At 39.4% G+C, this 26777-nt stretch overlaps 3 protein-coding genes across 8 annotated transcripts in view; all 3 read right to left on the bottom strand.

The window, feature by feature from the left end:
* LOC129767021 (uncharacterized) overlaps nucleotides 1–26777 on the bottom strand; it is a 478091-nt gene that overhangs the window by 206798 nt on the left and 244516 nt on the right.
* On the bottom strand, nucleotides 4493–6098 carry LOC129769886 (ionotropic receptor 75a-like). The gene is made up of 3 exons (XM_055772400.1): nucleotides 5718–6098; nucleotides 5339–5657; nucleotides 4493–5284 (listed from the first exon to the last, which is right to left on the bottom strand). Exons 1-3 carry the CDS (start codon nucleotides 5993–5995, stop codon nucleotides 4622–4624), a joined length of 1260 nt encoding a protein of 419 aa, XP_055628375.1. The 5' UTR covers nucleotides 5996–6098; the 3' UTR covers nucleotides 4493–4621.
* Nucleotides 16170–26777, bottom strand: part of LOC129769883 (diuretic hormone receptor-like) — a 252668-nt gene continuing 242060 nt past the window's right edge. For 3 of the 6 annotated variants that reach the window (XM_055772396.1, XM_055772394.1, XM_055772395.1), the window contains 2 exons: nucleotides 16704–16875; nucleotides 16170–16636 (listed from right to left, as the gene is read on the bottom strand). In XM_055772396.1, coding sequence (XP_055628371.1) covers nucleotides 16613–16636; nucleotides 16704–16875 — 196 coding nt within the window. In that variant the 3' untranslated portion in view covers nucleotides 16170–16612. Of the gene's footprint in view, nucleotides 16637–16703; nucleotides 16876–26777 lie in introns of those variants that run through there. The other 3 variants (XM_055772397.1, XR_008741992.1, XR_008741993.1) reach the window with 3 other exon arrangements.

The following is a 26777-nucleotide window of genomic DNA, read 5'->3' as shown; positions in this document are numbered from 1 at the left end:
TATTCGGTTCAACCTAAAACGGAAATCAAAATAATATTTTACGATAAGTAACAAAACTACCAATTTTCACCAAAATCTGAGGACCACTAGTTTGGCATAGAATGGCTGCATTTCAAACTTCTAATTTCCGATTTCCGGATTGCGAATTCCGAATGATGCATTCTAAATTCTTATTTCTGTTTTCCGAATACCGAATCCAGAATCCTGCCTTCAGGAAGTGAAGATTATTTGAAAGATTTGGCAAAGAGGAAAGAACCGAATGAATGTTGTTTTTGATGAAAAGTAAATTTAGTTTGGTAACCCCAAACGGTAACAATCGTGGACCAGGTTACTGACATCGGCTGTAAAACAAGTTCGATTCGCAGATTGGACAATGTGATCAAAGTGAGATGCCCCTTTTTGAAAAGAAAATGGATAATTAAACAGGACTCGTTTTTTGAGAAATACACATAACATCTAATTCAGAGATACTTCATTTATTCAGTACATTCACTCTCGCTGGATGAGCTACCTATTTCTGTTGTTGGTTCTTGTTTTTTTTTTTTTTTTTTTTTTGCATAAATTCATTTATATTTCTTATACGTTTTTGGTTAATACAAAGTTCTATACATTTTAATTGGCCAGCTAACGCTTCACATCTTTGTTCATAAGTTGGTTCTTGTAATCATCGATTGCTCCACCCACAGCATTCTTTCGTTCCTCTTCTTGTGCTTTGGGATTTTTCTTAATCGCTCGCTTAATAAATTCCCCTCTGTTGGGTGCCTGTACTTGTTGATTTCCGGTTCCTCTTCCGCTCATTTTGGTGCGTAGAAAATGGTCACATAGACCGATGAAGTAGGCAGTAAATTACCGTAAAGTTGGCAAGCGAATTTAAATTCCGGGGCGGAACGAAAGTTATTCTTTCGAACTCCTTCCGAGCACATATCTTACAGAGCAAAGCTTATGGGATCGGATCGCATCGGAAGGGATTAATAAACAAAATAGCGAATCAGATCGCAATGGGAACCAATGATGGTGTCAATAGTTGAAAATTTGCATAATCGGTGTTTTGACGATCTGGTAAATGATCGTTTCCATTACTAGCTTCGATTAACAATGTTCACACATTGATGCTAAATATGAATATTTCAAGAAATCAGAGCTGCTTTTTTGTAGCACAGGGCTTCATTTGGCTGAGAAAATGAGATAAAATTGTCATCATTCTATCAACAACAACAAACAAACTGTCTGATATCAAATTAAATATACTGAAAACATTCTTTTTCTCTTTTGTTAAATATATTTATAAATTATTCGAACATGGTTATCCGTATTTTCGTTTCTGTGATATAATAATATAAAAAAAATGATGGATCTGAGCCTAGGGGCACGGACAGGACCTTGACATAGGACTGTGAATGTGTGTAGTAATTGCATTTAAATTGAGTTTTTCATTGTTCAAAATCTGTTTTTTTTTCTTTTTTGATACCTCAATTGGTTGCCCTGGAAAAACCGTTTCCTGTATGTACTTGTATCCTTTAAACGGCTTTTTTAGATGGCATAACGTGGTAGAATTCGGTACCGCATTCTGTCCAAAAATGTACACAAAAATACCATTAACGCCATTACTACCTTTTTCTTCTGTTTATTTAATCATGCAGAAGAAGACAAAGAGTCATCATGTATCATTTTTAAACACAAGTCTAAATAGTTAAGACCTACATAAATATAAACTTGAGTCAAATCAATCTATGACTACAAAATATATATTATAGATAAAAATAACATTATCTCCTTCGTTACCACATTGTCCGGAACATTGTTTGTAATAACTTTATAGCCCTGTAAGATCGCCACTCATGCTATCATAATCTGATTTACGCGGGTATACCCTTTCGATCTTCTAAATCAGCAGCCATTTAAATTCATTTATTGCATTTTCACATAACCAAACAACATACTCGATATTATGACATCCTGGACCACAATTACACAACTTGCTAGTAGTGAGACCTACACGATAAAAACATGAATTGAGCAACAAATTGATTGGAAAACATACAATATAATATAAAATTAATGCCTATTATCAGTAAATGGAGAATAATTCATTTCACGCATCAACTCACAGTATGAGCTAACGCCTGAATTCAGGCAAAAAGATTGCTCGTTGCGTCGGGGAGGAAGCGAGTGGATAGTGCAATCGAAAGAAAACATACCCAATTAAATCGTCAATTTGTTAACTTTTTTTTACTATATTCACTGTTCATGTTTCAAGCAAAAAAAATTCTGGATAAATTTCCTGTCTAATGATAATGACCAACATATGTCGCAATAACCATTTTGACTAATATGCGTTTGAAAACTCTTAATAAATCGTTACATTTTTCGTAGAGTGACCCTCCCTATATAGAAATCAAAGACATAGTCCTATGACAAAATAGTGATATAAATGTCTATACAGAGGTTTTTATGTCGGCTGGAAATCTACAGACAACCAACCTGGTGCAGGTTGATTGTGATGTCTCCCAATTTCCCATTTAACGAATTCTGAGAAGAAGCGACATGTTAAAGCACTAATTGTCCTTTGGCTAATTGACTTTGGCGACATAACATGTGTAAAAACTATGTTCCTTACATTTTTTCAATTGCAAAAAAAAAATGATTTGATTGGGGAAAAATCATAAGTGAGTGTGAGAATCTCATCCCCAAAACAAGCATTCTGTGAACGAAAGAATGCGTTAGCTTAACTGGATCGAGTTGTTGACAGAATGGTAGCAGCATTATTCTATCTTCTCAGTCCAGTGATGTCTTGTTCTAAGAAACGATATTCGATTTCTTGTGCTGTTCTTTTTTCGTATCAATTTGTAAACATCGTTCGTTGAAACTAGAAATCGTCACAAAACCGATTCTGCAAACTTGCAACTTTTGATACCATTGTCGTTTTCCATTGCGATCTGATTCACTATTTTGTTTACTGATTTCTTCCGTTCCTCCGTTGCATGGTTAAGCCTTTTTTGCGATAGCTGTGCTCGGATGAAGTTTGAATAAATAGCCCACGGTTTTCCACGAAGTTCACATTCGCTTGCAGTAATTGACAACCTTCGGTCTACGGAATTTATTTCTACCCGACAAAATGGACGGAAGACAGCAAGGACAAGGAAATCAAGAGATCAAGGAGCAATTTATTCGGGTTGCAGTTGGTAAGAATCCCCAAGCCAAAGGAGAAGAACGGACTGAAGTTATACGGGGAGCGGTCCAAGATTATAAACAACAAAAGAAATAAAATGAAATTACTTTCTAAATGAAAAGAAATAAATGATTTCGTAAAGTAAAAAATTGATTTGGTTTTTTTCTTGAATTTGAGTCCTTTTCAACTGTGTTTCATGAGTACTTGCATAAAGTGAAGAGTGATGAATATAAGCTATGTTTTCACTGTCGAGATAAAGTGTCTTTACTTCCAGCTGGTATTGATACAAAATCTATGCGGTGTCAGATCTGTCATCTGGTTTGGTTCCACAGAAAATCGTCCGTGAAGTTTTAGAAAAATGATAAATTATATGACAAGTGAGAGTTTTTATTAAAAAGGAGCTCGATTGGAAAAGAGGTTGGTACCACACAGTTTTTTTTTGAATGAATACCCCTTTCTTTAAAAAAAAAAAGAAATACAAAAGAAAACGTAGTTTTGTGTTAGAAGAGATAGGGCGTTCGTTTTTCAACTATTTTGTTTAGCTTGACCTGTTTGTATGTTTGTGTCATTTGTGACTAGCGCCGACAGCCGGTTCAATCGACGCAAGCAAGCTGCGAGCACTTTCGTACACGCAACAAATATCTTAACGTTATCCTATGTGCACTATGCGATCATGTCTCGGACACGACCCTTCACCTTTTTCTCCCAGATTTTGGGAATACGGCTTGTGCGATAACGTCCCTCAGTTTAGAGTTTTTATCGCATTGTGCAGCACTGCGTTGTCATGCTATAATATTACTTTACCGTGTCTTCGGGCTCATTCCAGTCAAAAGCAATGATTTTTGCGCATAGGGTTCTCGAAACAAGAAACAAACGATGTGCTTCGACCGCTTGTTTTTCAAATAAAAAAAAAACAAAATAAGCAAATACAGTAAATGCTTTTTATTCGGAACAAAACTGACAATTTTTAGATACGGCGGGTAACCAAGTTACTTTGTTTTTTTTTCGCAGAACTACTTTAACATATTTTAAAAGATAAATGTAATATAAAAATTACATTTATTTCAAATCGACGGAATGCATAGAACGAAATGTTCAATTCAAAACTGAATTCGGAGAATGTTTTTCAAACTATTTTTCAATCAACATACATCATATCCACTGCTTGCGATGTATTGCGAGAGCAACGCTTTTTCGCCACTTTCATCCAAATCAATTCTGAAACGAAAAACACGGCAGCCAACCCAGTTCCCCAAATAATAACGAGAAGGGCCGGTTCGGCGTCCACCAAACTGACTGGAACGAATTTCCCACCTCCACCCACACAACTTGGCTTCCTAGTGTACAAATTCGAATTTTCACGATATTGGATGCCGTGTTCATTTAACCGATACAACCTGAGAAGAGAACAATCCAGGGTAGTGTTATTCCTACAATCCTGACGATGCTGAGTTACCCAATCTTCACATGCTCCTTGAAAGAGGAATTTTTCTGAATCGAATAGTACGGATCGATCACCTGCAGATACTGAATCTCCTGCAGTCCACACTTCTCGTCCTCCTGGTAGGTTTCACTGATAACCTTGTAGCCAACACCCTGCTCCACGTGGAACGCGTACAAACCCCGCCGAATGTTATCGATACCTTGCTCCAGCGGGATGAAGTTCACGGATCCATCCGACTGTCTGATTTTCCGCTCGAAGATCGCCTGTCGAGTTGGTTCCGTCGCGTGGGTGAAATAATACCGATTGAACACCGTATCGTGGGCTCCGAACTTGAGCCGCGACCCGTACAAATCCTCCAACGTTTGAATCTTCGTCGAGGGACTCTGCAGCAGTGCCACAATGTTCGCCGAGTAGCAAACGTAGAGGAACATCAGAATCGTGAACGTTACCATCGTGATCGTGCGGGCAGCGAAACTTCGCGGCAAAACGGCCGAACCCTGCTGGCAGGTGGCGCCGTAGATCATCAGCAGCGAGTCGCGAAAACTTGGCCGCAAGATGGTGGAATCGTTTGAAGCCTCCGACGATAAGATTATTCGATACTCGGCCAAAGCGGTGACCACAAGCAAGGCGGATGCAAGCAGGATCACAACCGCAATGATGATCCACACAGTCTGGAAAATTGAGGCTACATAAACGGAAGGATACCAAACTAGTGATTAACTTACGTCGTCGAAAGGCAACAGAAACACATTTTCCGTGTACGACAGCTTGGGCGATCGAAAGATGAACTTGGATCGGGTTGCCGAAGTCATGGCTACGTATTCGATCACAGCGATTCGATCGGTAGTGAAAAATAGGGGCGATGCACCCAAATCGGCCGATCGATGCGACAACTCTCCGATCATCCCATCCCACCGTCGGGTGGTGGCGTTGAAGTAACCCCACGTAGACACGATGGAGTAGTTCACTCTGGCACCCAGGTAATGGGCCAAATTGTTCGTTAGAATGTAGTTGACCTTAGTTATAGTGTCGATATGTTTTTGTCTGAAAGAAAATGTAGCTCTGCCAGCTTCGCACGATGAATTGAACATTGGAATAACTCACTTATAATCCGTCAAATGGTTCAGGGTATCCATGTTCGTGATGACCATCGAGGCTCGAAGAGTGTGCCCCTTCAAATCGAGTCTCCTAACAGAGGTCACCATCGCTGTTCGCTCGTCAACCAAGCTGCCGTTAAGCCACATACCGAAGGGTTCAAAATTCAAAGTAGATTGCTCGGACAATTTGAACACTTGTTGGATAACAAAATGGTTTGTTTCCTTTCTGATTAAAATAAATATCTCACTGCTGACCAGCAGCGGTAGCAGAGCTAGTCGTTCCATGTAAAACTTCAATTGAATGTCAACACTGAAGCGCTCCTCCCGCAGAAACTCGGTGTTCAAAATCAACCAACGATACTTAATGAAAAGAAACTTCCCGGCTGCCTCTAGCAACTCGGTGGTATTCACGCAGCCCAAATCCACAATCAAAAACGTTTGATGATCGTTGATGTCCTCCACGAAGCGACTAATGTGATCGTCAACGAAAGTGGTAAAGAAGCGCTCATTGAGTGCCCTGAAAAGCTGCAGCTTCGCCGGTTCATCCCAACAGCTCATGATGGTCACTTTAAGGGGGCGATTTAAAGTTTCAAGCAGTTCAACCACAACCGCTGGTACAGAGGATTCCAGCTGCAAGCCTGCGTTAGATACTCCACCGAGAAAACTCACCGACAATAATAGAAAAACTTTTCCAGCCACCATTATGTCTGCCAGGAGGAAAGAAAGGTCAAATCCCCGTTCGCACTGAAGGGGAAACGAAAAAGACGAAAGTCCTTTTATAGTCTCCCGATAAACCCTTTACTCAACCTCCGGCGCGCGCTGTGTGACTAAGGTAAACATAATTAAGAACGAAATTATTCCATCCGCCGGAGGGAGCAATTAGATTAATTTTTAAAAGGAAGTTTGCTTTTGTTTTTCGGGCTTTTTTTTCCGTTCGGTGCGCGAAAGGAGTGGAGATAAGTGTGGGAACTGATTTCAGATATTGCCGAGTGTTTTTTTCGCAATCAATAATGGATTGCTGGAGCTGGATTATTGGGGTGGCGATTGCACAAATAGTTCCTGCTAGAACTAACGGACAAAAGTAATAGTTGAACTTATATAATTGTTTCATGACCGTTCCAGAGGTGACTAAAAACTATATTTTGCAGTTTTTGTTTTCGGTTGTGAGTTACAGGGTATTTTAAATATGGATCAAAGAAACCTCGCAACATTTTACCATTTTTCTTTGATAAATCCTTAATTTCAAGCCAGGTGGTTAAAATTTCCACTTGTGTTTATATTCCCGATCAGCGTTGCCAACAATATTTTCCAAAAAACTGGGAAATTGATCTTTGTAAAACTGGAAGAAAACTGCATCCTGTAAAACCGTTTTATCTTAAGAAGATCAGCTTTGATTTATCTAAAATTATTTTTTTTTATTAATTCCAATGCATGAGAAATAGAATTTTCAGTGAAGCTTCATAAATTGACGGAATAAACCATGAATTAATCATATCAGTTTAGCAGAGAATGGCGTTTCCTACCACTCATATATTACTGTGAAACAATATTTGAGATTTTTTTCTAGAACCTCTAGGAAATACTGTTTTATTTGGGTATAACTTGAAAAATCTCGTATTTATTCCTTCAACGCTGACAGTAGGTCGTCCCAAAACTGCTCGAAAAAGTGATTAATTCAGGTGCATTGGGGCATGGTTTCCCAGATTCATATTTTTTCGAGCGGTTACAGTGTCGACCGAGCGACGAAAAGTGCTGGAATGTAACCCCGTCTTGCCCCCCACAGGCAGCACTGCCTATAATTTCAGATATAATTATTGAAAAATGAAACGGCATCAGTGGCGTTTGCTTTTTCTCTTTCACGCTGAACTGTCATTCGAATAAACAACTGAGAGCAGAGCAAACGGACGAAATTATTGAAAGCAAGTAATTTTCATAACAAACAAGAATATTCTTCCTTTAACACCTTTTCTGCTTCGAATTTTAACTAAATTCAAATAATATTTGGTTATACTTTCGGAATTTGGCGGCTACGAAATAAAATAATTAGAAGACTTGATTTTTTTTCTTGTGATCCTGCTGCCGTGACGATGCCGCTATTCCGGCTATGTTGCTGTGAAAATGTTCTGCTTTACACCTTGAGACCCTTATACGGAACTATGAATGCATTCAGGGTTTAGAATTAATGGAAACTACATAATTCAAATGAGGTATTATTAGGCATTACTCGGCGACTTTGAGTTGCGTATCTTCAATCAAGTATGTATATTAATGCATATGCTAGTGGTTGCATTGACAGCAAGTTTTTTTTTTTCTAGAACTGGTTGTCTCTTAGAAACAGTTAAACATGTTCTTTATTTGTGGAAACAAAAAATAGGTTGAATCGGCAACAAACACAAATCAAAAGTAACATCAATCAAATATAATCAATGAAAGGATGAACTGACGTGTATTTGATTTCAGATTAGACCGCATTGTTTCCGCCACTACCCAAATTTCAAATTGAACTGTTTCGTCAGTTGCCGTTATCACCATCTCAACGAAAGCATTACATGGCCCTATATGTCAGATACCCGAAAAGGATTTTATTTATTTATAATGATACTACATCCCATTGAGAGATTAGATCTTCTTCACAATTTTTCGCCAATAGTCCCGATCCATGGCTGCAGTTCTCCAACTCCCGGCTGCACCGATTCTTGCCAAGTCCTGCTCCACCTGGTCCAACCTCCTCGCTCGCTGGGCTCCTCTCCTTCTTGTTCCTACCGGATTCGATGCGAACACCATCTTTGCAGGGCTGCTGTCCGGCAATCTTGCAACATGCCCTGCCCATCGCACTCGTCCAGCCTTGGCGACTTTCTGAATACTGGGTTCGCCGTAGAGTTGCGCCAGTTCGTGGTTCATTCTCCTTCTCCATACTCCGCTTTCCTGTACACCACCGTATATTGTTGTGAGTCCTCTTCAAGCATCGTCCATGCTTCGTGCCCATAGAGAACAACCGGTCGAATTAGGGATTTGTACATGGTACACTTCGTACGGGGTCGGAGTTTGTTGGACCTCAAGGATTTGCTTCGTGTTTCAGTCGGGTATACAAGTCGGCTACCGTCGCATGTGTTCTTCCGATTATGTCCACGTCGTCGGCGAAGCAGATAAACTGACTAGACTTGTTGAAAATCGTGCCCCGCATGTTGAAGCCCGCTCTCCGCATAACACCTTCCAGCGCCACGTTGAAGAGCAAACAGGAGATTCCATCGCCTTGTCGAAGTCCCCTGTGAGTCTCAAATGATTCCGACAGCTCACCTGAGATCCGCACACTGCACCGCACACCGTTCATCGTTGCCTGAATCAGTCTTGTCAGCTTTCGGGGAAAGCCGTGTTCGTCCATGATCATCCATAGCTGTCGTCGGTCGATTGTATCATATGCGGCCTTGAAGTCGACGAAGATGTGATGTGTAGGGACCTGATACTCGCGGCACTTTTGGAGGATCTGCCGCAGTGTAAAAATCTGGTCCGTCGTCGAGCAACCGGGCATGAATCCGGCCTGATAACTTCCCACAAATCTACTTACTATTGGCGATAGGCGGCGGAAGAGGATCTGAGACAAAATTTTGTAGGCACCATTAAGGATTTTGATGGCACGATAGTTCCCACAATCCATCTTGTCGCCTTTTTTATAGATGGGGCAGATTACCCCGTCCTTCCACTCCTCCGGTAGCTGTTCTGTGTCCCAGGTCCTGACTATCAACCGGTGCATACACTCTACAAGTTTTCTCGGACCTCCCTTGAAGAGCTCCGCTACGAGGCCATCCTTACCAGCTGCTTTGTGGTTCTTGAGCTGATTAATGGCCTCCTTAACTTCACCCATCGTCGGGGGTGGTACGTCGTCGTTGTTCATTGCACCGGTGTAGTCCTCCTCAACGCCGTCTAGGTCTCCTGTCTGCGCGCTGTTCAGGTGTTCATTGTAGTGCTGCCTCCACCTTTCGATCACCTCGCGTTCGTTCGTCAAGATGCCTCCTTCCTTGTTTCTGCACATTTCGGCCCGCGGCACAAAGCCTTTGTGCGAGGCGTTTAGTTTCTTGAAGAACTTCCGCGATTCTCGAGAACGATAAAGCAGCTCCATCTCCTCACACTCTTTCTCTTCCAGGCGGCGCTTTTTTTCCCGAAAGAGATGTGTTTGCTGCCTTCGTTTCAGTCTGTATCGTTCCACGTTTTGTCGAGTCGCTCGTTGCAACATGGCTGCGCGTGCTGCATCCTTCTCGTTCAGGAGCGCTCGGCACTCGTCGTCAAACCATTCGTTCCGTTGTCCTCGTTGTTCATACCCGATGACGGTCTCTGCTGTGCTGCTAATTGCTGATTTTAAGGAGTTCCAGCATTCATCAAGGGGAACAGCATCCAGTTCGTCTACCCCCGGTAACGCAGCTTCAAGACGCTGCGAATATGTTGCAGCAACGTTCGGCTCCTGTAGTCGTCGTAGGTGGTACCGTGGTGAGCGCTGGTGTCTTATGTTATTGACGACTGACAGTTTAGAACGCAGTTTGACCATCACCAGGTAGTGGTCTGAATCGATGTTAGCGCCACGATAGGTTCTGACGTCGATGATATCCGAGAAGTGCCGACCGTCGATCAAAACGTGGTCAATTTGTGTTTCTGTTTGCTGTGGTGATCTCCAGGTGTAACGGTATTGGAGGCTGTGCTAGAAGAAGGTGCTACGTATGGCCATGTTCTTGGAAGTCGATAAGTCTTAGGCCGTTTTCGTTGGTTCGCTGATGAGCGCTGAACCTACCAATTACCGGTCTGAATTCCTCCTCCTGGCCGACCTGAGCGTTTAAATCACCGATGACGATTTTGATGTCGTGTTTTGGGCAGCGATCGTATTCACGCTCTAGCTGCGCGTAGAATTCTTCTTTATCGTCATCGGTGCTAGCTAGATGTGAGCTGTGGACGTTGATAATGCTGATATTGAAGAAGTGGCCTCTCATCCTCAATCTGCACATTCTTTCATTGATCGGCCACCAACCAATCACCCGTTTTTGCATCTCCCCCATCACGATGAAAGCTGTACCCAGCTCGTGTGTGTTGCCGCAGCTCTGATAGATGGTATATCCACCATGGAACGATCGCACCATCGAACCTTTCCAGCACACCTCCTGCAGCGCTACGATGTTGAAATTGCGGGCTCTCAATATTTCCGAAAGAATTCGGGTACTCGCAAGAAAATTGAGAGACTTGCAGTTCCATGTTCCGAGTTTCCAATCTCTAGTCCGTGTTCTTTGCGTAGGTCTAGTCCGATTGTCCTGTCTCGAATTTCTTTGTGAATTTTCCTGTGCGTTTTATTTTTACGGATGGCTTGCAGGGCCTGCACCAACCCCCTGTCTCGCCGGAGGACCGTCGTGCACAGCTCTTTTTAGAGTCCCCGCTGGCACGAAGACAGTGATCAGCCGCCCCTAACATGGGGATCAGACGCTGTTTTGAGCCGCACCTCCATGTTGAACAGACGCTCGGATAGGCCCCCTTCCCTGTCAGCATACGACCAAGATCCCACCGGGGTTGGGTACCCGATCTTCACTATGGTTACTCGTACCCCAGCCGGTACCACGGGGAGGTAGGGATAGGAGTTACTGGACAGGAAGCTAAGGACCACGAATGGAGTCTATTTTATGCCTGCAGGTACGCGAAGTACCGATGGTACGCTTAGTCCAGTCATTTACCCGAAAAGGATATTTTCAGTAATATTCATTTACAAAATATTTTAGAACCAATTTGTGAATACATTTACATTTCAGTGTGAATCTATCTCGTCCAGGTCAGAAAAGAATTACACGAGTATTAGACTGGATGAAATCACTTGGACTATAATTTTGATGGCTGGACATTTTTGATCAGTATACTGCAAATTTTCAAACCACTACAAATATTTGCTGAAAAGAAACTCACTGATGTTCCAACATTTCACTATATATTCATGTATATCATAGTATAGGCATATTGCATAGTGATAGTATCAATATATATAAAGAAAGTTAAATTAGAAATAAAATTATTCAATGTGGATTTACTTTGTTTTCTTATATTTACCTTCAAGAATAATGTAACGGTAACGGTCGATCAGTTTTGCAGTCGGTCGACGTTGTGCCAGATTGACACAATGTTGGCTCGTAATTAGTTGTCAAATACGAAGGATGGATCGATAAAATCATTGCAAAATGGCACGATTTCTGCACCGTTGTCGACACCATTTTCTGAAACCAATTCGGCACAACAAAGTAGAGTGGGTTCTAGTCATAGATCACTACATGGGACATAACCGACATAACGCGAATTTTGACATTTCTGTAGTGTGTGCTGTCTTTTTCGCACTCACGAAAAATGTAAAATAAAAAAATAAACCAATGCACGGCGTCTAACCTAACCTTCGATTTTGCCTTTTTGCGTGTTTTGTTTCAGCTCCCATTCGTTAACATTCGAATAGGAATATGTGGAAATTGCAGTGAATGGAAACTGAAATAAAACACAACTGATGATATTTGATACATGATTTGTTTTTTTATTAGTGAGAATAATACACGAGATTATTCATGACCATTCCATGTGAAAATAGAACTTAAACTAATGCTATATAATGATAATACTCTTGCATCATGGAACACCAAACCGAATGCGCAAATTTCTGCGAATATTCCTACGCTTGGGCGCAAACTCGAGCAAACAATTTACACGACTTCTCCATGCAAAAGCAGAATAAAAACTGACGCTTTTCAATACGAGTGATTATTGTACCAATCCATCCAGCCGGCAAAGATATATTAACGTCCAAAACCTTGCCCTCCAGCGTCACACTCTCGTTTTCGAAACTTTGAACTTACACCCCGCAGTCCTTTGAACAAAGACGCAGTCCTACGTCAAAAAAGGACACTTTCAACTTGCACACCTGGTACGTCAAGGAATGCCTGGAGAAAAGCTACAGACCAGTGATCCGCGGCCTCGAAGGGGTCGCTGGGCTCTCGTTGTTCAAGAACAAAACTATGAGCATGGCGAAAAAGAGACCGATAAGTTGACGATGTTTCCAAAGACGTTAAAATGCTAATGCCGGCAGCAATCAGGCAATCTCCTGATTTGCAGTCCAAATCTACGATTATACGGTTCGGTTCGGTTCCTGTTCCTGTGCGCATCTGATATTGAAGCACGGTTACTTCGGCTATATTCAGGAAAAAATCTTTATTGTTTTGTTTTACTATGTTACTACTCCCAAATAAAATCGAACTAAATATGCAGATTTCGAAAACTTGTATTTTTGATTCGAATGAAAGTTTGTATTCCGTTTGGGTTGGTGGAAATATGAGTTTGTCACAGCATTTGGGAATTTTTTGGCTCAAGTGTAACATTTGAAAAGGGCGTATCGATTTTAGTAAGAGAAATCTTTGATAATTTCTATCTCAAAAACTATGAATCCTACCGAAATAGTGTCTTAGAAAGAGTTAGAGTATTAGTAATAGAGTATTGATGTTAGAACGTGAGAAAAAGTATACACTGAGAAAAAAAAATCAGTACTCTTTTTTTATTCACCAAAAAAACTTTAATTTAACATATTTTTTAATTTTTTCATATAAGTTAGAAGTCATGTAGAAAATTAAAAAATGAGTCCAAGATGGTAAAATTATTTTGGATGAACTATGTGGAACATCGAATTTTTATGAATTTTCGAAACTTGGAATTTTTGTATTTTGACAATAATTTTTAGCCACAAATTATGAATCCTGATGTGAATTCAAATAAAAAAGCTTTCCATCAATCTTCTTCTAAATGCAGGCATTCTCGAGATATTTGAAAAAACATTTCTAATTTATTGTCTTTTTCAATTTTAATTTTTTTTAAATTTATATGTGTTTTTTAAATTTTTCCATATAAAATAGAAGTCATGAAGAGAATTTTAAAAATGAGTACAAGATGGTGAAACTATTTTTGACGAACTATGTGGAACATCGAACTTTTATGAATTTTCGAAACTTCGAATTTTTGTATGTTTTTTTTCTTTCCTTATTAAAGAGATTTTCAGCCAAAGGCTGGTCCATCTCTGATTTTAATATGTTAACAATCATTTTTAGCCACAAATTATGAATTCTGATGTGATTTAAAACTAAAAAGCCATCTCGAGAAATTAAAAAAAAATATTTTCAATAAATAATAAAAATAAGAAAATAATAATATTTTCTTTTTTATAGTAGGTTCTTTAGGATTTTTAGGCTCTTTTATTATGTTTGTCGTATTATACCGCCATGTTCATGAAATTTTATGTATTTGCTTATTATTTTCAGCAACTTTTCCAAATACATAATTATGGTAATACTATATGTTTAGGAGTTACGTTGAAAAACATTATCGCTACGTTTTGTATTAACCCACATTTCTTCAAATCTTTTTAACGTAACTCCTAAATATATGTTTTTACCATAATGATGTATTTGGAAAAGTTGTTGATAATTATAAGCAAATTTCTAAACTTTCATGAACATGGCGGTATAATACGACAAACATATAAAAATTACTATAAAAAAGACAATAAATAAGAAATATTTTTTGAATTTCTCTATGACTAAAATCTATACAGATTTTATTCGAGTTGTTTACGTATGCGTTTTCATTGTATCTATAATTTATCGATATGCCCATGTCACTAAGAGCCTGTCGAAACCAATAACGAAAATATTTGATTTGGTCATCAATTACATTATTACATCATTACCTGGCATACGCGTCTCGCTTACCTTGCATATATTTTTGAGCATCTCCAAAATAATCTACAACCATATGGCATGGTTTTGGCATCAAATGATAGCTTACTCTATTACCTACTATCAATTTCATTCAAATTTGTATCAAATTTGTATCCAATAACATAAAATTCTCGATTCTCGATTTAAAGCAACTATTTGCAGAAAGTACATAACCTCACATAACCTAACAAAAAAACAAAACCTTACAAAATTTAAAGATATGTAAACTTTTCTACAATATTACTTTGATAAAAGATCACACATTGTGATCTAGGAAAAAAAAACACTGGATTGAACCCTGTAGCCGAGCAGAGGCTAAGGTTTGAAGATTCGATGAAATTCGCAGATAGATTCACTTCAGACTAAAGTAGCTAATCCAATTCCCCGTTCAAGTATATCGATCGATGGTTCATTTGAAACTAAGCCTATCGAACATGCTTTGCCCTATTTATACGATTCCCTTTGATCATTTGAATAATATGGTGATTATTCTTCTGGTTCGGTTTCTTCTCGAACTTTCGCTATAACAATTGAGTTTTGAATATTATAGCAATATTGTTTCTGTCAAACTAAGCATATGATTGTTTGTTATTGTTTATTATTGCTTGTCTTTGCTAAAGGTATGCCGTATATAATAGGTAAGTTATGGTGGATAGTGTTTTCAGTTGTTTTTGTTTGTAGTGTTTGTTAATTTAATAAAGGGTTATTAGTAAATTTTGAAGTGTTTTCTTCGGTTGGCCGAAACAAACCTCCCACAGGAACAAAAGTATAGGTTTTGACAAATGTGTTTGTTTGGCGCTATTTGGATTTTTTTTCATCATTTTCCGGAAAACGGAGGAACGAAAAAAAAAATTCTTGAAGATTGGAGTCTCTGTAACGCCAATAACTAAAATTACACTTACGGCTTTTGTTGAAAAAAAAATTTTTTACAGTTTTGATCGTTAATGGGTTAAGCATTTTTTTAGGCATGAGCATAAGTAGAATTTTCATTCTTCGATGAAAAGGTGAATTGCAATACATTTACAATTTTCTTTCAGCTAGTATACATGCGAGAAGATGATGCTTCAACCCGCAACCTATTTTCTTCCTTATTGAATATATTTAGTCTTCCCGATGAAATACAATAATAATATTTGGATACTATTCGTCGGATCATGATTTGTTCAGATGAATAGATACGAGCCACTCTTGGTTCGTCATGTATGAGGTATAACCCAAAGTGTCTTCCTAGGCTTTGAAGATCCTTATTCCGTTTTTCTTACGATGGGTTATCACCACTACACCCCAACTAGCGTTGACATAAAACGTTTCATCTTCGGCATCATGTCAAACGGGGATCGAAACCAAGGCCGGCTGGAATGCAAGGCTGTTTTACACGACCACGGTATCCACATGACCACTGGTGTTGTTGCATAAATACATGATAATGTTACACCTCATTATAAAATGAAGTTGGAAAGTGTTTTCTAAGAGTAATAAAGAGAACATAAATGTGAATCTGTATACTTCTAATTATATAACATCCCTCTGAAAAATTGGTCGTTAAAAGTAGAGCTATAGAAAATTCCAGCATTGTGGTTGGTTTCATCAGAGGGGCGTTACTCGCCAATTTCTGTGGTTAAGGCTTTCGGATTTGGAGCGCATGCGAAAAATCACATTAATGTACATAGTTTAATCGATCAAAAATAGCTTGTAAAGAGTCTGACAGTGAGTATACAAAACCTTCTGACTTACATTTATATAGACCAACATTTCTACTCTGTAGCACTATTAGTATGGATCTGTTTCTTTTTTTCTATTTAGTTTGGTTTCTTTTTCCATAGGTTATGGGGGTGTAGAAGTAATTTAACGTTATCATGATATCACCGTATGGCCGACGACACAACGAAACCGACAATCTGTGATAAATACACATATTCAGACCTCCTGTTTTTTTCGTCTTCAAAATATCTTTTGTTTTTTTTTCTTTTTGTCATGGTTTTTCGCAGAAAAAGCGAACCGAACAACGCTTTTCGTTAGAAACAATAAACGGCGCACATTCTAATCAACATTCAGTAGTGTGAAACACCAACGTGTTCGAATAAGTAGTTCCAATTTCAGTTCCTTGGTTCCAACCGGATGGATGTTGGAATTTTTACACAGAGTTTTCGCTGAGTCCCTGCAGAACAACCGAAAATCGAAATGTTACAAACTGCGGTTGAATCTGAAACCAACAACTCTCTCACCTGCATGATTAGGGGACTGATTGCCCTCGGTGCCAACGTGTGCATATGCAGGGCACCATTGGAGCCTCTCATCGCGTTTGGGTAGTTGCTGTGGGCCCCCATCGGTGGCCCCAGGAGGGTGGTCGTAGTCGCCGAGGATGCACAGCTCTCCCGTTTGTTGTATGCTTGTGGTCTGTAAGAGGAAAGAAGGAAATGCTCCCGTGTTAGCATACAATTTACCATCTACGACGGAGGGGGGAAAAATTGTGGTCTTTTGTGCATCGAAAGTGATCATAAAATGGGTGGTTGCAGGCCGCTTTGATGTCACCATCAGGGCTGCTTTGCCTGATCGAACCGCTGCTGTGGCCATTTTTCCCCACCACTCACTGTGTAAACATGTTTGCGTCAACACGTCAGTTAGCTTTTCGTGGGAGAAGCAGGATGGCAGTGTAGAGCAAACCCGCAAATTTTCACTCCTACAAACCATTTAATTAAAAGCAAACAGTTATAAATCAAACAGAAATAACAACTGGCTGCGGAAGGGAGGGATAGTGCAAGCAATTTGATGTAATTTGGTTATTCAATATGGTTCTCTCCTGTGCTGGAAATTGCATCAGTTGAATCAGGTGAGTGGTTTTTTGACGTAGGACTACGTCTTTCATTTCTATACCGGGGTGTAAAACCAAAGTTTCGAGAACGAAAGCGTTACGCTGGAGACCGAGATTTTGAGCGTTAATAGCTCTTAAACAACTGAACGAAATGGTATCATAAACACTTCATTTGAAAGATAAAATGTCTACGCGTCATATACTTGTTACTTTTTCATCCAAAAACTTGTTTCAATAGTCTTAAAATTGCTTTCAAAACAGGCTATTGAAATCAAAAATCGGTATATAAGCGAGCGCCGCTCGTAAACCCACTCAGTTATGATTGAACAGCGATTGGAGCATGTTGTCGCTGTTGTTGTGAAGCTAATTTCGTTTATCATGAATGCGCTGATGAACGGTGTCACCAAGAGCCTGTTTGTGCACCTTAGGCCAAAAGGGAATCCATCAGGAGGAGAGTGATGCCACGGTTCCGCTTGAAACATCGGAGCAGCCGCCACACACACACACACACATACACGCGCGGAATTCTCGTTGCTATCATCGTTGCTGAAAAATAATCTGCCAGTTCCCCTAGGAATTGAAAAATACATTCATGCGAAATAGTTTATTTTAATGTTTCTATCCATATAACACTGCAACCAAATACATTTGGTTTTGTTATTTTTCAATCAATCGCAATTAACAGGAAAGCTTCTGAATATTTTTTTCCCCATCAGTGGAAATTTTCGTATCCAATATTGGATGCATAACATGAAAAACGGAAAATGTTTCACATCGCGAAAATCAAGTCATTTTCGAGCGATTATTTGCTTTTTACTCATATAATGCTTCGACCAAATACATTTCGTTTTGGATTTTTTCAATCAAGTGCGATCAACGTAAGACCACGTCTTTCGGCAATTTATTAGAGGTGCAATGAATCTTTAGGAATTCCCGCTCTACGCGCACTGGCAAACAATGTTTACTCAACAATTTCTCAAACTAGAAATGGGTGTTGTGAGAGAGGTTTTTTTTTTTTTAATTCGTTTATTTTTACAGGCTCAGTTACATCGAGAGAGGATTAGCGAACGCGAAAACGACAAACGGGAGAAAGATACGTTTGGAGGTTGAAGAAAATTGGCAGAAAACTTCTTCATTCTATCATTCAAATAATGTGATTCATACCACATCGTTTTGCCAGAAAGAGATTATTAATGCTCAAAGGAGGAATCGAGTCCTCCGAGGAAATTACCCAGCGCAAATTAGAGTCGACTATCGATTGCGGCATTCGTACACAAATAATTTAATAATGCAGTTTCACCAAAGTGATTTCTTCGGATATATTCATGTCATGTATTTCATAATCTTCACAAGGAAATCCATATCCATGGCACCTATAGGTAACGAATTATTATCGAAACCACGATTTTCGCTAAATGCTCCTTTCAGTTCGGCCTGTAAAAAACTTTTCTGTACTCTAATCCATCAAATTTGGAGCCCTGAAAAGGGCCGTTGATTATATGCTAAGCTAATATAGCACGCTCTCCTCGGATACGATGGGCCAGCTGGATGTCCTTGGGCATGATGTGACGCGTTTTGCATGGATAGCACACAAATTGGTATCTTCGAATAAGCCTCCTGCAGCGTCATAACCGCGGAACTTTGGAAGCGCAAGTCGGTTTTGAAGTCCTGAGCAATTCCACGAACCAAATGCTGCAAAGGTAGCTTGCGGATCAGCAATTCGGTCGATATCTGATAGCGACGAATTTCATGCGAAGTTCCCGGTCCATAGCGATGTGGCTTCTCCACCTATCCTGCTACTGGTGCGCTTATCCGAGCTGACTTCATGTGCCTTACCACCGAATGACTAACGAGCTGTCTGCGAAAGACTAACGAGCTCGAGTCCTCACGGTGCGAGAGTAGAGTAAGAAATGGACGAAAGCAAAGGAAGCGTCATTTTATAAACCATAAAAGTATAGAATCTAAATCCCACCCTTATTATATTCGTGAGTATACAGTAAGCTTATACAATAAAGAGGGTGGGGTTTACATTCGATTCTTTTATGTTTTATAAAATGACACTTCCCTTGCTTTCGTTCATTTCTTACTCTACTCTCGCACCGTGAGGACTCGTTTCATCGGGACTAAGCAGACAGCTCGTTAGTCTTTCGGTGGTAAGGCACCACGAAAGCAGCTCGGATAAGCGCATCAGCCGCAGGAAGCGTGAAGAAGCCACATCGCTATCGACCGGGAACTTCGCATGAAATTCGTCGCTATCCGAAGTCGACCGAATTGCTGATCCGCAAGCTACCTTTGCAGCATTTGGTTCGTGGAATTGCTCAGGACTTCAAAACCGACTTGCGCTTCCAAAGTTCCGCGGTTATGACGCTGCAGGAGGCTTATTAGAAGATACCAATTTGTGTGTTATCCATGCAAAACGCGTCACATCATGCCCAAGGACATCCAGCTGGCCCATCGTATCCGAGGAGAGCGTGCTATATTAGCTTAGCATATAATCAACAGCCCTTTTCAGGGCTCCAAATTTGATGGATTAGAGTTCAGAAAAGTTTTTTACAGGCCGAACTGAAAGGAGCATTTAGCGAAAATCGTGGTTTCGATGATAATTCGATACCGATAGGTGCCATGGATATGGATTTGATAATGAAGAATATGAAATACATGACATGATGTAGTGAATATATCCCCATATCGAAGAAATCACTTTGATGAAACTGTTTACCGTTTGTCGTTTTTAATTGTTGGGAATGGGCATTATTTCTGCTGACTAAATTCCAAGAAAAAAACCATTCCTTCTTAAAGCGTGATTCATTCTGCTTCGGATCAACGGAACAGTATGATAATCATTTCATACAAAAGATAAAATGTCCAAGAGTTATATGATTGCTATTTATTGAGTCGAAAAATTGTTTCAATAGCTTAATGATAGCTTCGAAAACAGGTTATTGAAATCATTCGTATCCGTATGTAGCGCGCCCACTTGGAAACCCATTAATATTATTGGAATGTGAGATGGGAAGCTCATACTTACGTCTATGCATTATGCTGTACACTACAGACTTTTTTTTTCCGTACTGATTAAGAAGCCGACCGAACTATCGGTCGACAAGTCAGTCTGCAGTCGGCGAGGGCTCTTAATTTCGTTTTTGCAGGCCGAACCGAAAACATTTCAGTCGAGTTAACTCTTTTTTACAGTAATGCTTTTGAATCCGGACATCCAAAAGCTTTCAGTGGTAAGGCACACGAAAGCAACTCGGATAAGCGCACCAGCCGCAGGATAGGTGAAGAAGTCACATCGCTATCGACCGGGAACTTTGCGTGAAATTCATCGCTATCGGAAGTCGACCGAATTGCTGATCCGCAAGCTACCTTTGCAGCTTTTGGATCGTGGAATTGCTCAGGACTTCAAAACCGACTTGCGCTTCCAAAGTTCCGCGGTTATGACGATGCAGGAGGCTTATTCGAAGATACAAATTTGTGTGCTATCCACGCAAAACGCGTCACATCATGCCCAAGGACATCCAGCTGGCCCATCGTATCCGAGGAGAGGGTGCTATATTAGCTTAGCATATAATCATCGGACCTTTTCAGGGCTGCAAATTTGATGGATTAGAGTTTAGAAAAGTTTTTTGCAGGCCAAACTGAAACGAGAATTTTCGTTTGGATGCCATACAGCATCGAGAAAATTCCGGAAAGATCTAATCGTTGCTGAAAAACAATCTGCCAGTTCCCTGGGAATTGAAAAATACATTCATGCGAAAGAGTTTATTTTAATGTTTTCTAACCATATAACACAGCGACCAAATACATTTGATTTCGTAATTTTTCAATCAAGTGTAATTAGCTGGAAAGCTTCGGAAGATTATTCTTTCCCATCAGTAGGATATTTTCGTATCTAATATTGTATCACGCGCAACGGAAAATGTTTCGTATCGCGACAATTATATAATTTTCAATCGATTATTGCTCAGTCGCCGAAATTTTCATACTCAGAGTTTGTTCTCCTCTAGTTTGCCTTCCAAATTGCCATCGTAAACCACACCTTTTCTCGATTCAATCACGCACGAAAAGCATACTTAAATGATATTCTGGTGGTGAAACCGATTCATTTTTCGTGAGGCGTCGTGCACAAATTACGTAACGCGATAAGGGGGGAGGGGGTAGATGTTGCGTTACTTTCTGTTTATTAGAGATAGGAAATTGCGTTACGAAAGGGGGGGGGGAGAGGTGGTTCAAAATTCGGATTTTTAGCGTTACGTAATTTGTGCACGACGCCTGAGGACATCGACAAGACAACATCGTTACTGAACGAGCTGAACGGCGAGGGATCGAGGGATTCATTACCTGACCTGACCTGACCTGAAATGCAATCAGTTTGTTTTAACTGTGAGGGAGCTCAGAAAAGCCGATGCTGATACTCTCGTGACCAAGAGAATATCAGCATCGAAATACGGTTCCTCGGGAAGACATAGAAGCAGCCGCCACACACACACACACATACACGCGCGCAACTCTTTTCGTTTGCTGGTTATCGAGAGGAAACCTGGAAAGAAATGATCGTTACTGAAAAATAATCTGCCAGTTCCCCTTGGAATTGAAAATTACATTCAAGCGAGTTTATTTTAATGTTTTCTATCCATATAATACTGCGACCACATACATTTGGTTTTGTGATTTGTCAATCAAGTGCAGTTAGCAGGAAAGCTTCTGAAGATTATTCTTCAGAACAAGGTTTTTTGTATCCAATATTGGATGCATAAAACCTTGAGTCTCCAGATTATTCCAACGTAACACTCTCGTTTTTGAAGTCACCCAAATATTTATTTATTCATTCATTCAGGATGGATTTAGATTCAACTTCAAACAAATGATCTCTAAATCAACGATAGTCCTACGTCACCCTTGCGGTTATACCATAGATATAACCCACTTCCTGTTTTTGGTGTGTGAAATGGTAAATTAAGGGCATTCGAGGGGAAACAGGAAGCCAGTAAAAAATGAAGTAGAACCTTTTTTTCAGGATGAAATGGAATTATTTTTCAAACATGAGAACGACATCGTTGAATTGACTGAGGTTCAATGTTGCGTTTCGAGTGGTTCTACGATGTATTTTTTGTTGTCATTGAATTGTTTACGTTTCAACAAGATAACATTTTATCGTATCCGGATTGCCTCGAAACGTCGTTTCAACGACAATCTTGTAAACAAATTCAAAAGTGCATGACGGGATTCATTCACAGATAAGTGGTTTACAGTTTTGAAATTTTAGTGGTAGATTATGCCAAAAGAAATAATTTATCAACGAATGACTCAGTGTTTGGATGAGCAAATCTTACTGAGGGAATGTGACTGAATCAAATTTTGAATCAATGATTAACATGAATGCTCCAGTCTTTTTTGTGGCATTACCAATGACTATCTAAAATCAAGCAGATGAACGACAGCCCTTTTCGACTATACATACAGTGATAGGCATAAAAAAGCCCACCTTGGATGTTTAGAAACTTTTCTCAATTTCTGGACTATTTTATCAGAAATTACTATCGCAATATGATAGAATTGTTTGTTAACTATTACTCTTTCAAATAATTAATAAGTTTTGCTATTTTTGTTGGATTTTGTTCACTCCCTTACATTATATATTTAATATGTGCAAATATGCGTTGACAAAAATAAAACCCACCCCGAAAAAATTATATCTTCGTGTTAAGGTGAAGGTGGAAGCTAGCCATTGTAGTAGTATAGGTAAACCCTCGTGTAAAAATGGGGTAATAGTGTTTGTGAGAGAAGAGCAAAGCACACGTAAATAGATCAATTCACTTATCAGACTGTGTGGCGCTTCATTGACACGAGTCTTTGAATACATTTGAAAAAAAAAAGTCACAGGAGGGTTGTGCCCGAGACACGACCGCATAATTGACGTAGGATTCCGTTAGGTTATCTGTTGATTTTGGATAATTACATCGTTAAACTCTTTGATAATGATTAGGTGGACCTGAAAAGGGCCGTTTTGTTTGGTGGTTGGGTATTTGTTCATTCCACCAGTGTTTAACGGGTGATGATGACAGAAGGATGATAAACAGTCGTTGGATGGTGTGTATCAGACAATACACGATCGGACATTGATATGGAGTTTCACGAAGCAACCAACATTAAAGTTCCAAATTTAAATTTTATTTGCTAGAATTATTCGTATCACTCTTCTTACTTGCAATATAAAAATGCCCCCGACTTTCATGTATTTGCAATGCCGATTTCCATCAGGCAGCTTGGTTTTGATGTCTCTGTTAGGGAATACATGTCGGTGGGAAAAAAAGCTCCCCCTACTTTCATGTGTTTGCAATGTCGATTTCTCCCAGGCAGCTTGGTTTTGATGTCTCTGTTAGGGAACCGCCACATGTGTCGTCAATTTCGACCAATCAGAAGTGGGTATTTCCATTAGGATAGGGGTTGAGATTTTACAACTGTTTGATAGTTAGTTTCATGACATATATTATTTTATTCAATGTAAAAAATTGTTATGGAGTGCCGAAATTGATTGACGCAAAAATTTCATCAATCCATCATGCAATGACTGAGCAATAAGCATTTGAAATTGGACAATTTTCACGGTGCGCTCGATTTTCAATTTTCAATTTGTACCCCAATATGTTCCCGAAAGACGTAATCCTACGTCAAAAGTTAAAAGCATCTGTCTCCGCCCAGAGCGGTATCTGAGCAGAGTTCCGAAGAGTTGATGAGTAGAGATGAGATCGAATATAGACAAAGCAGGTTTGATCTATACTGATCGAAAGATTTATTGCGACTGACTCTGTTCTTATCTTATCTTATCTTCTTTGTTTTTAAGAGGCTTTAAACTTTTCAGTTCATTCGCCTCTAATCTGTTCTTAACATTTCGTGCCCTATTTATATGATTGGTCCCATAGTCATCTGAATAGCCTATAATTGCGATTGATTCTTTGGTCGGGTTCCTTCTCGAATGTTCGCTATAAACAATACGCTTTGTATAGCGGTTTCGTTTCCATGCGTTCCCTCTTGACAATTCTCTTGTTGTTATTTGTGATTGTTGTGATTGTTCAGATGTTGTTTTGTTGTTGTTGTGTGTCTTGTAAACGGTAAGTATTATGTGTGTTATGTTTTCGTTCTAATAAATAAAGTTCGCCCTTTCATGTTTTTTCTAGGTATCGTCGACGAAGTAAAGGTAAGTGATAATACGTATCAATGTTAAATAGATGGACTAATTACTCTTCTTTTTCAGACGCGGATTCAGGTCTGGAAATGCTGATTTAAATGTGTTTAGTGTTTTTAGTGTTAAGTGATATTTGTTGTTTTGTAATTTTAAAGTTTTGTTTAGATTTAAATAAAGTGTCGAAAATTAAATTGTGTTTTCCTTTGATCTGGTCCGGTCCGCGACACCATATTTCTCCACAGAACTGTCAATCTTGCGCATGGATGGATTTTTTTAGAGACAGAGATTGTTCGATGCGTGTACGCTTTAAAAACACTCTAGTCATGTGAGTGTCGATGATTAGAACAGACAGAAAAGTGTATCAGACGTCTGCAAGCAGAAAGCAAACGACGTCCGGTAACGATAATCTTGCTAAGGAATCTAAGACAGATCAGCTAGAAACTAGTTCAACGAAGGGCCCAAAACATTGATCGAAGCTACCGATTCTACTGGAAGCGTAACATCGCGTTGCAGTGTTAGCAGGGCAATTGGAGCCGAATGAAGAAGAACGAACTATGAAATAAAGAAAAAAATTGTAAGGGGTTGTATCTAGGACACGACCGCATATTTTCGACGTAGAACTACGAATTTATATTATGGAATCCACTTGTTTACCACTTCGAATATTATTTTAGAATGCATCGAAATTTTTGTAATAGATTCTGTTCTTCGTTACAAATAAATTTGATGAACGTCCTTTTAAGTTTGATATGATGCCTAGGACTACCAAAATATGTGAACGGAAGAATTGTCAAACGATCATTGTATTTTACATTTCCCTCTGAAATTATTGCACATCTCATGTTTACGTAGTTCTCGAACCGCGAAAGTTAATTCACCTCTAGTATCTGAAATGACGATTTTCCCAGGCTTCTCAGTACAAAAGTATTCAACACCAAAAATTACCCCCGACTTGCATGTATATTCAGGGCGGATTCCCCCAGGCACATTGATTTAGAAGGCCCTTTTCAGGGAAACACAGCTCGGTGGGAACAAACATACCCCCGACTTGCATGTATATTTGCAAAGCGGATTTCTACAGGTACATCTATTTTGAAGTCTGTGTTGGGGAAACCGTAAATCGGGCCAATCAAAACTTGGCAGTTAGGGCGTTTAGATAACGCTTAACATTATACAGTTATTCAATTGTTCATCTCATGAAAAATAACATTTTATTAATTGTGATAGACGCGCAGAAATATTTCCTATCACTTGATGCAAACATCTTTCCGATCTGTTAAGAAATGTTCGAGTTATAAGCATTCGAAATACGGGTAGGGTTAGCACACAAATTGGCAGAACAAATGTATGGGAAAAAAGGAAGTTCTTCCAGTTTTCACCGTTTAGAGATTAGCGAATTGTAATGTATGTTATATCAAACAAATCTTAGATAATTTCCGATTCGATTGGTATGCAAATCATGAGAATTCGTTCACAGTGAAAATAGTTATTAACGTTAACTTTATTTCATAAAAACGTGACCTGTTTTCTGATTTGGCACCCTTCCTGAAAGACGTAGTTCTACGTCAAAAACATCAAATTTATCATGAATGCGCCTTGAGTTATTCAACCAACATGATGTTCTCATTCAATTCGTCAATTAGGCGCGTTCAAAGGTGCGTTAATGGCAAATCTCATCTCTTACAATAGTGGCCACCTTGCCCCCGCTATGAGTCAAGCAAAAGTGTATCAATAATTCTATGAAATGCTTTAAAAACATACCGTTTTCTACACAATCACACTCACACGGCCCGTGTATTTATTATTGTAACATTGGTTTCACAGGAAATGTCCATATTCACCACTAAAACACTAAATTTCTTGCAAGCAAAGTAACAAATCTGTGCTCGTCGCCATCTGAAAAGTTTATTTTTGTTGTTCTATCATAACGTTTCACCTATGCACATGAAAAAATGGTTATACATAAATGGGTGTAATGCAATACACCAAACTAATGTGTTATAATTGTCCAATAGTTGATTGTTTCAATAATCTAGAGAGTGGCCGTCTTCCCTCGTCCTCCCCTACAAAGGAGAAGCGACATTTTCTATTTCTTCATTGAGCGTGAAGAGAGAGTAGCAATATTTTCAGCCTGTGTGTATTCTAGCCAGTGTCAACTATTGTACACTGGGAGCACATACATTCAAATGGACGGGCTATCGAAACCAAGGCGCTTGTATAAATGTATAATATATAGAGGCGCCTTGATCAAAACAAGGTCTATCAAACACACACAATTAAAAATATTATCATGATCATGAT

The sequence above is a fragment of the Toxorhynchites rutilus genome, chromosome 2 (genome assembly GCF_029784135.1).
Source record: "Toxorhynchites rutilus septentrionalis strain SRP chromosome 2, ASM2978413v1, whole genome shotgun sequence".
NCBI classification, from domain to species: Eukaryota; Metazoa; Arthropoda; class Insecta; order Diptera; family Culicidae; genus Toxorhynchites; species Toxorhynchites rutilus.
This window is presented reverse-complemented; position numbering and strand designations above follow the sequence as displayed.

Bases quoted from the DNA above. Each gene is read 5' to 3' on its own strand.
- LOC129769886 (XM_055772400.1), bottom strand. From the start codon at position 5,995: ATGGAACGACTAGCTCTGCTACCGCTGCTGGTCAGCAGTGAGATATTT. The intron at 5,658-5,717 runs GTGAGTTATTCC...ATTTTCTTTCAG, and splicing joins AACCATTTGACGGATTATAA to ACAAAAACATATCGACACTA. The intron at 5,285-5,338 runs GTAAGTTAATCA...TCAATTTTCCAG, and splicing joins TTCTGTTGCCTTTCGACGAC to ACTGTGTGGATCATCATTGC.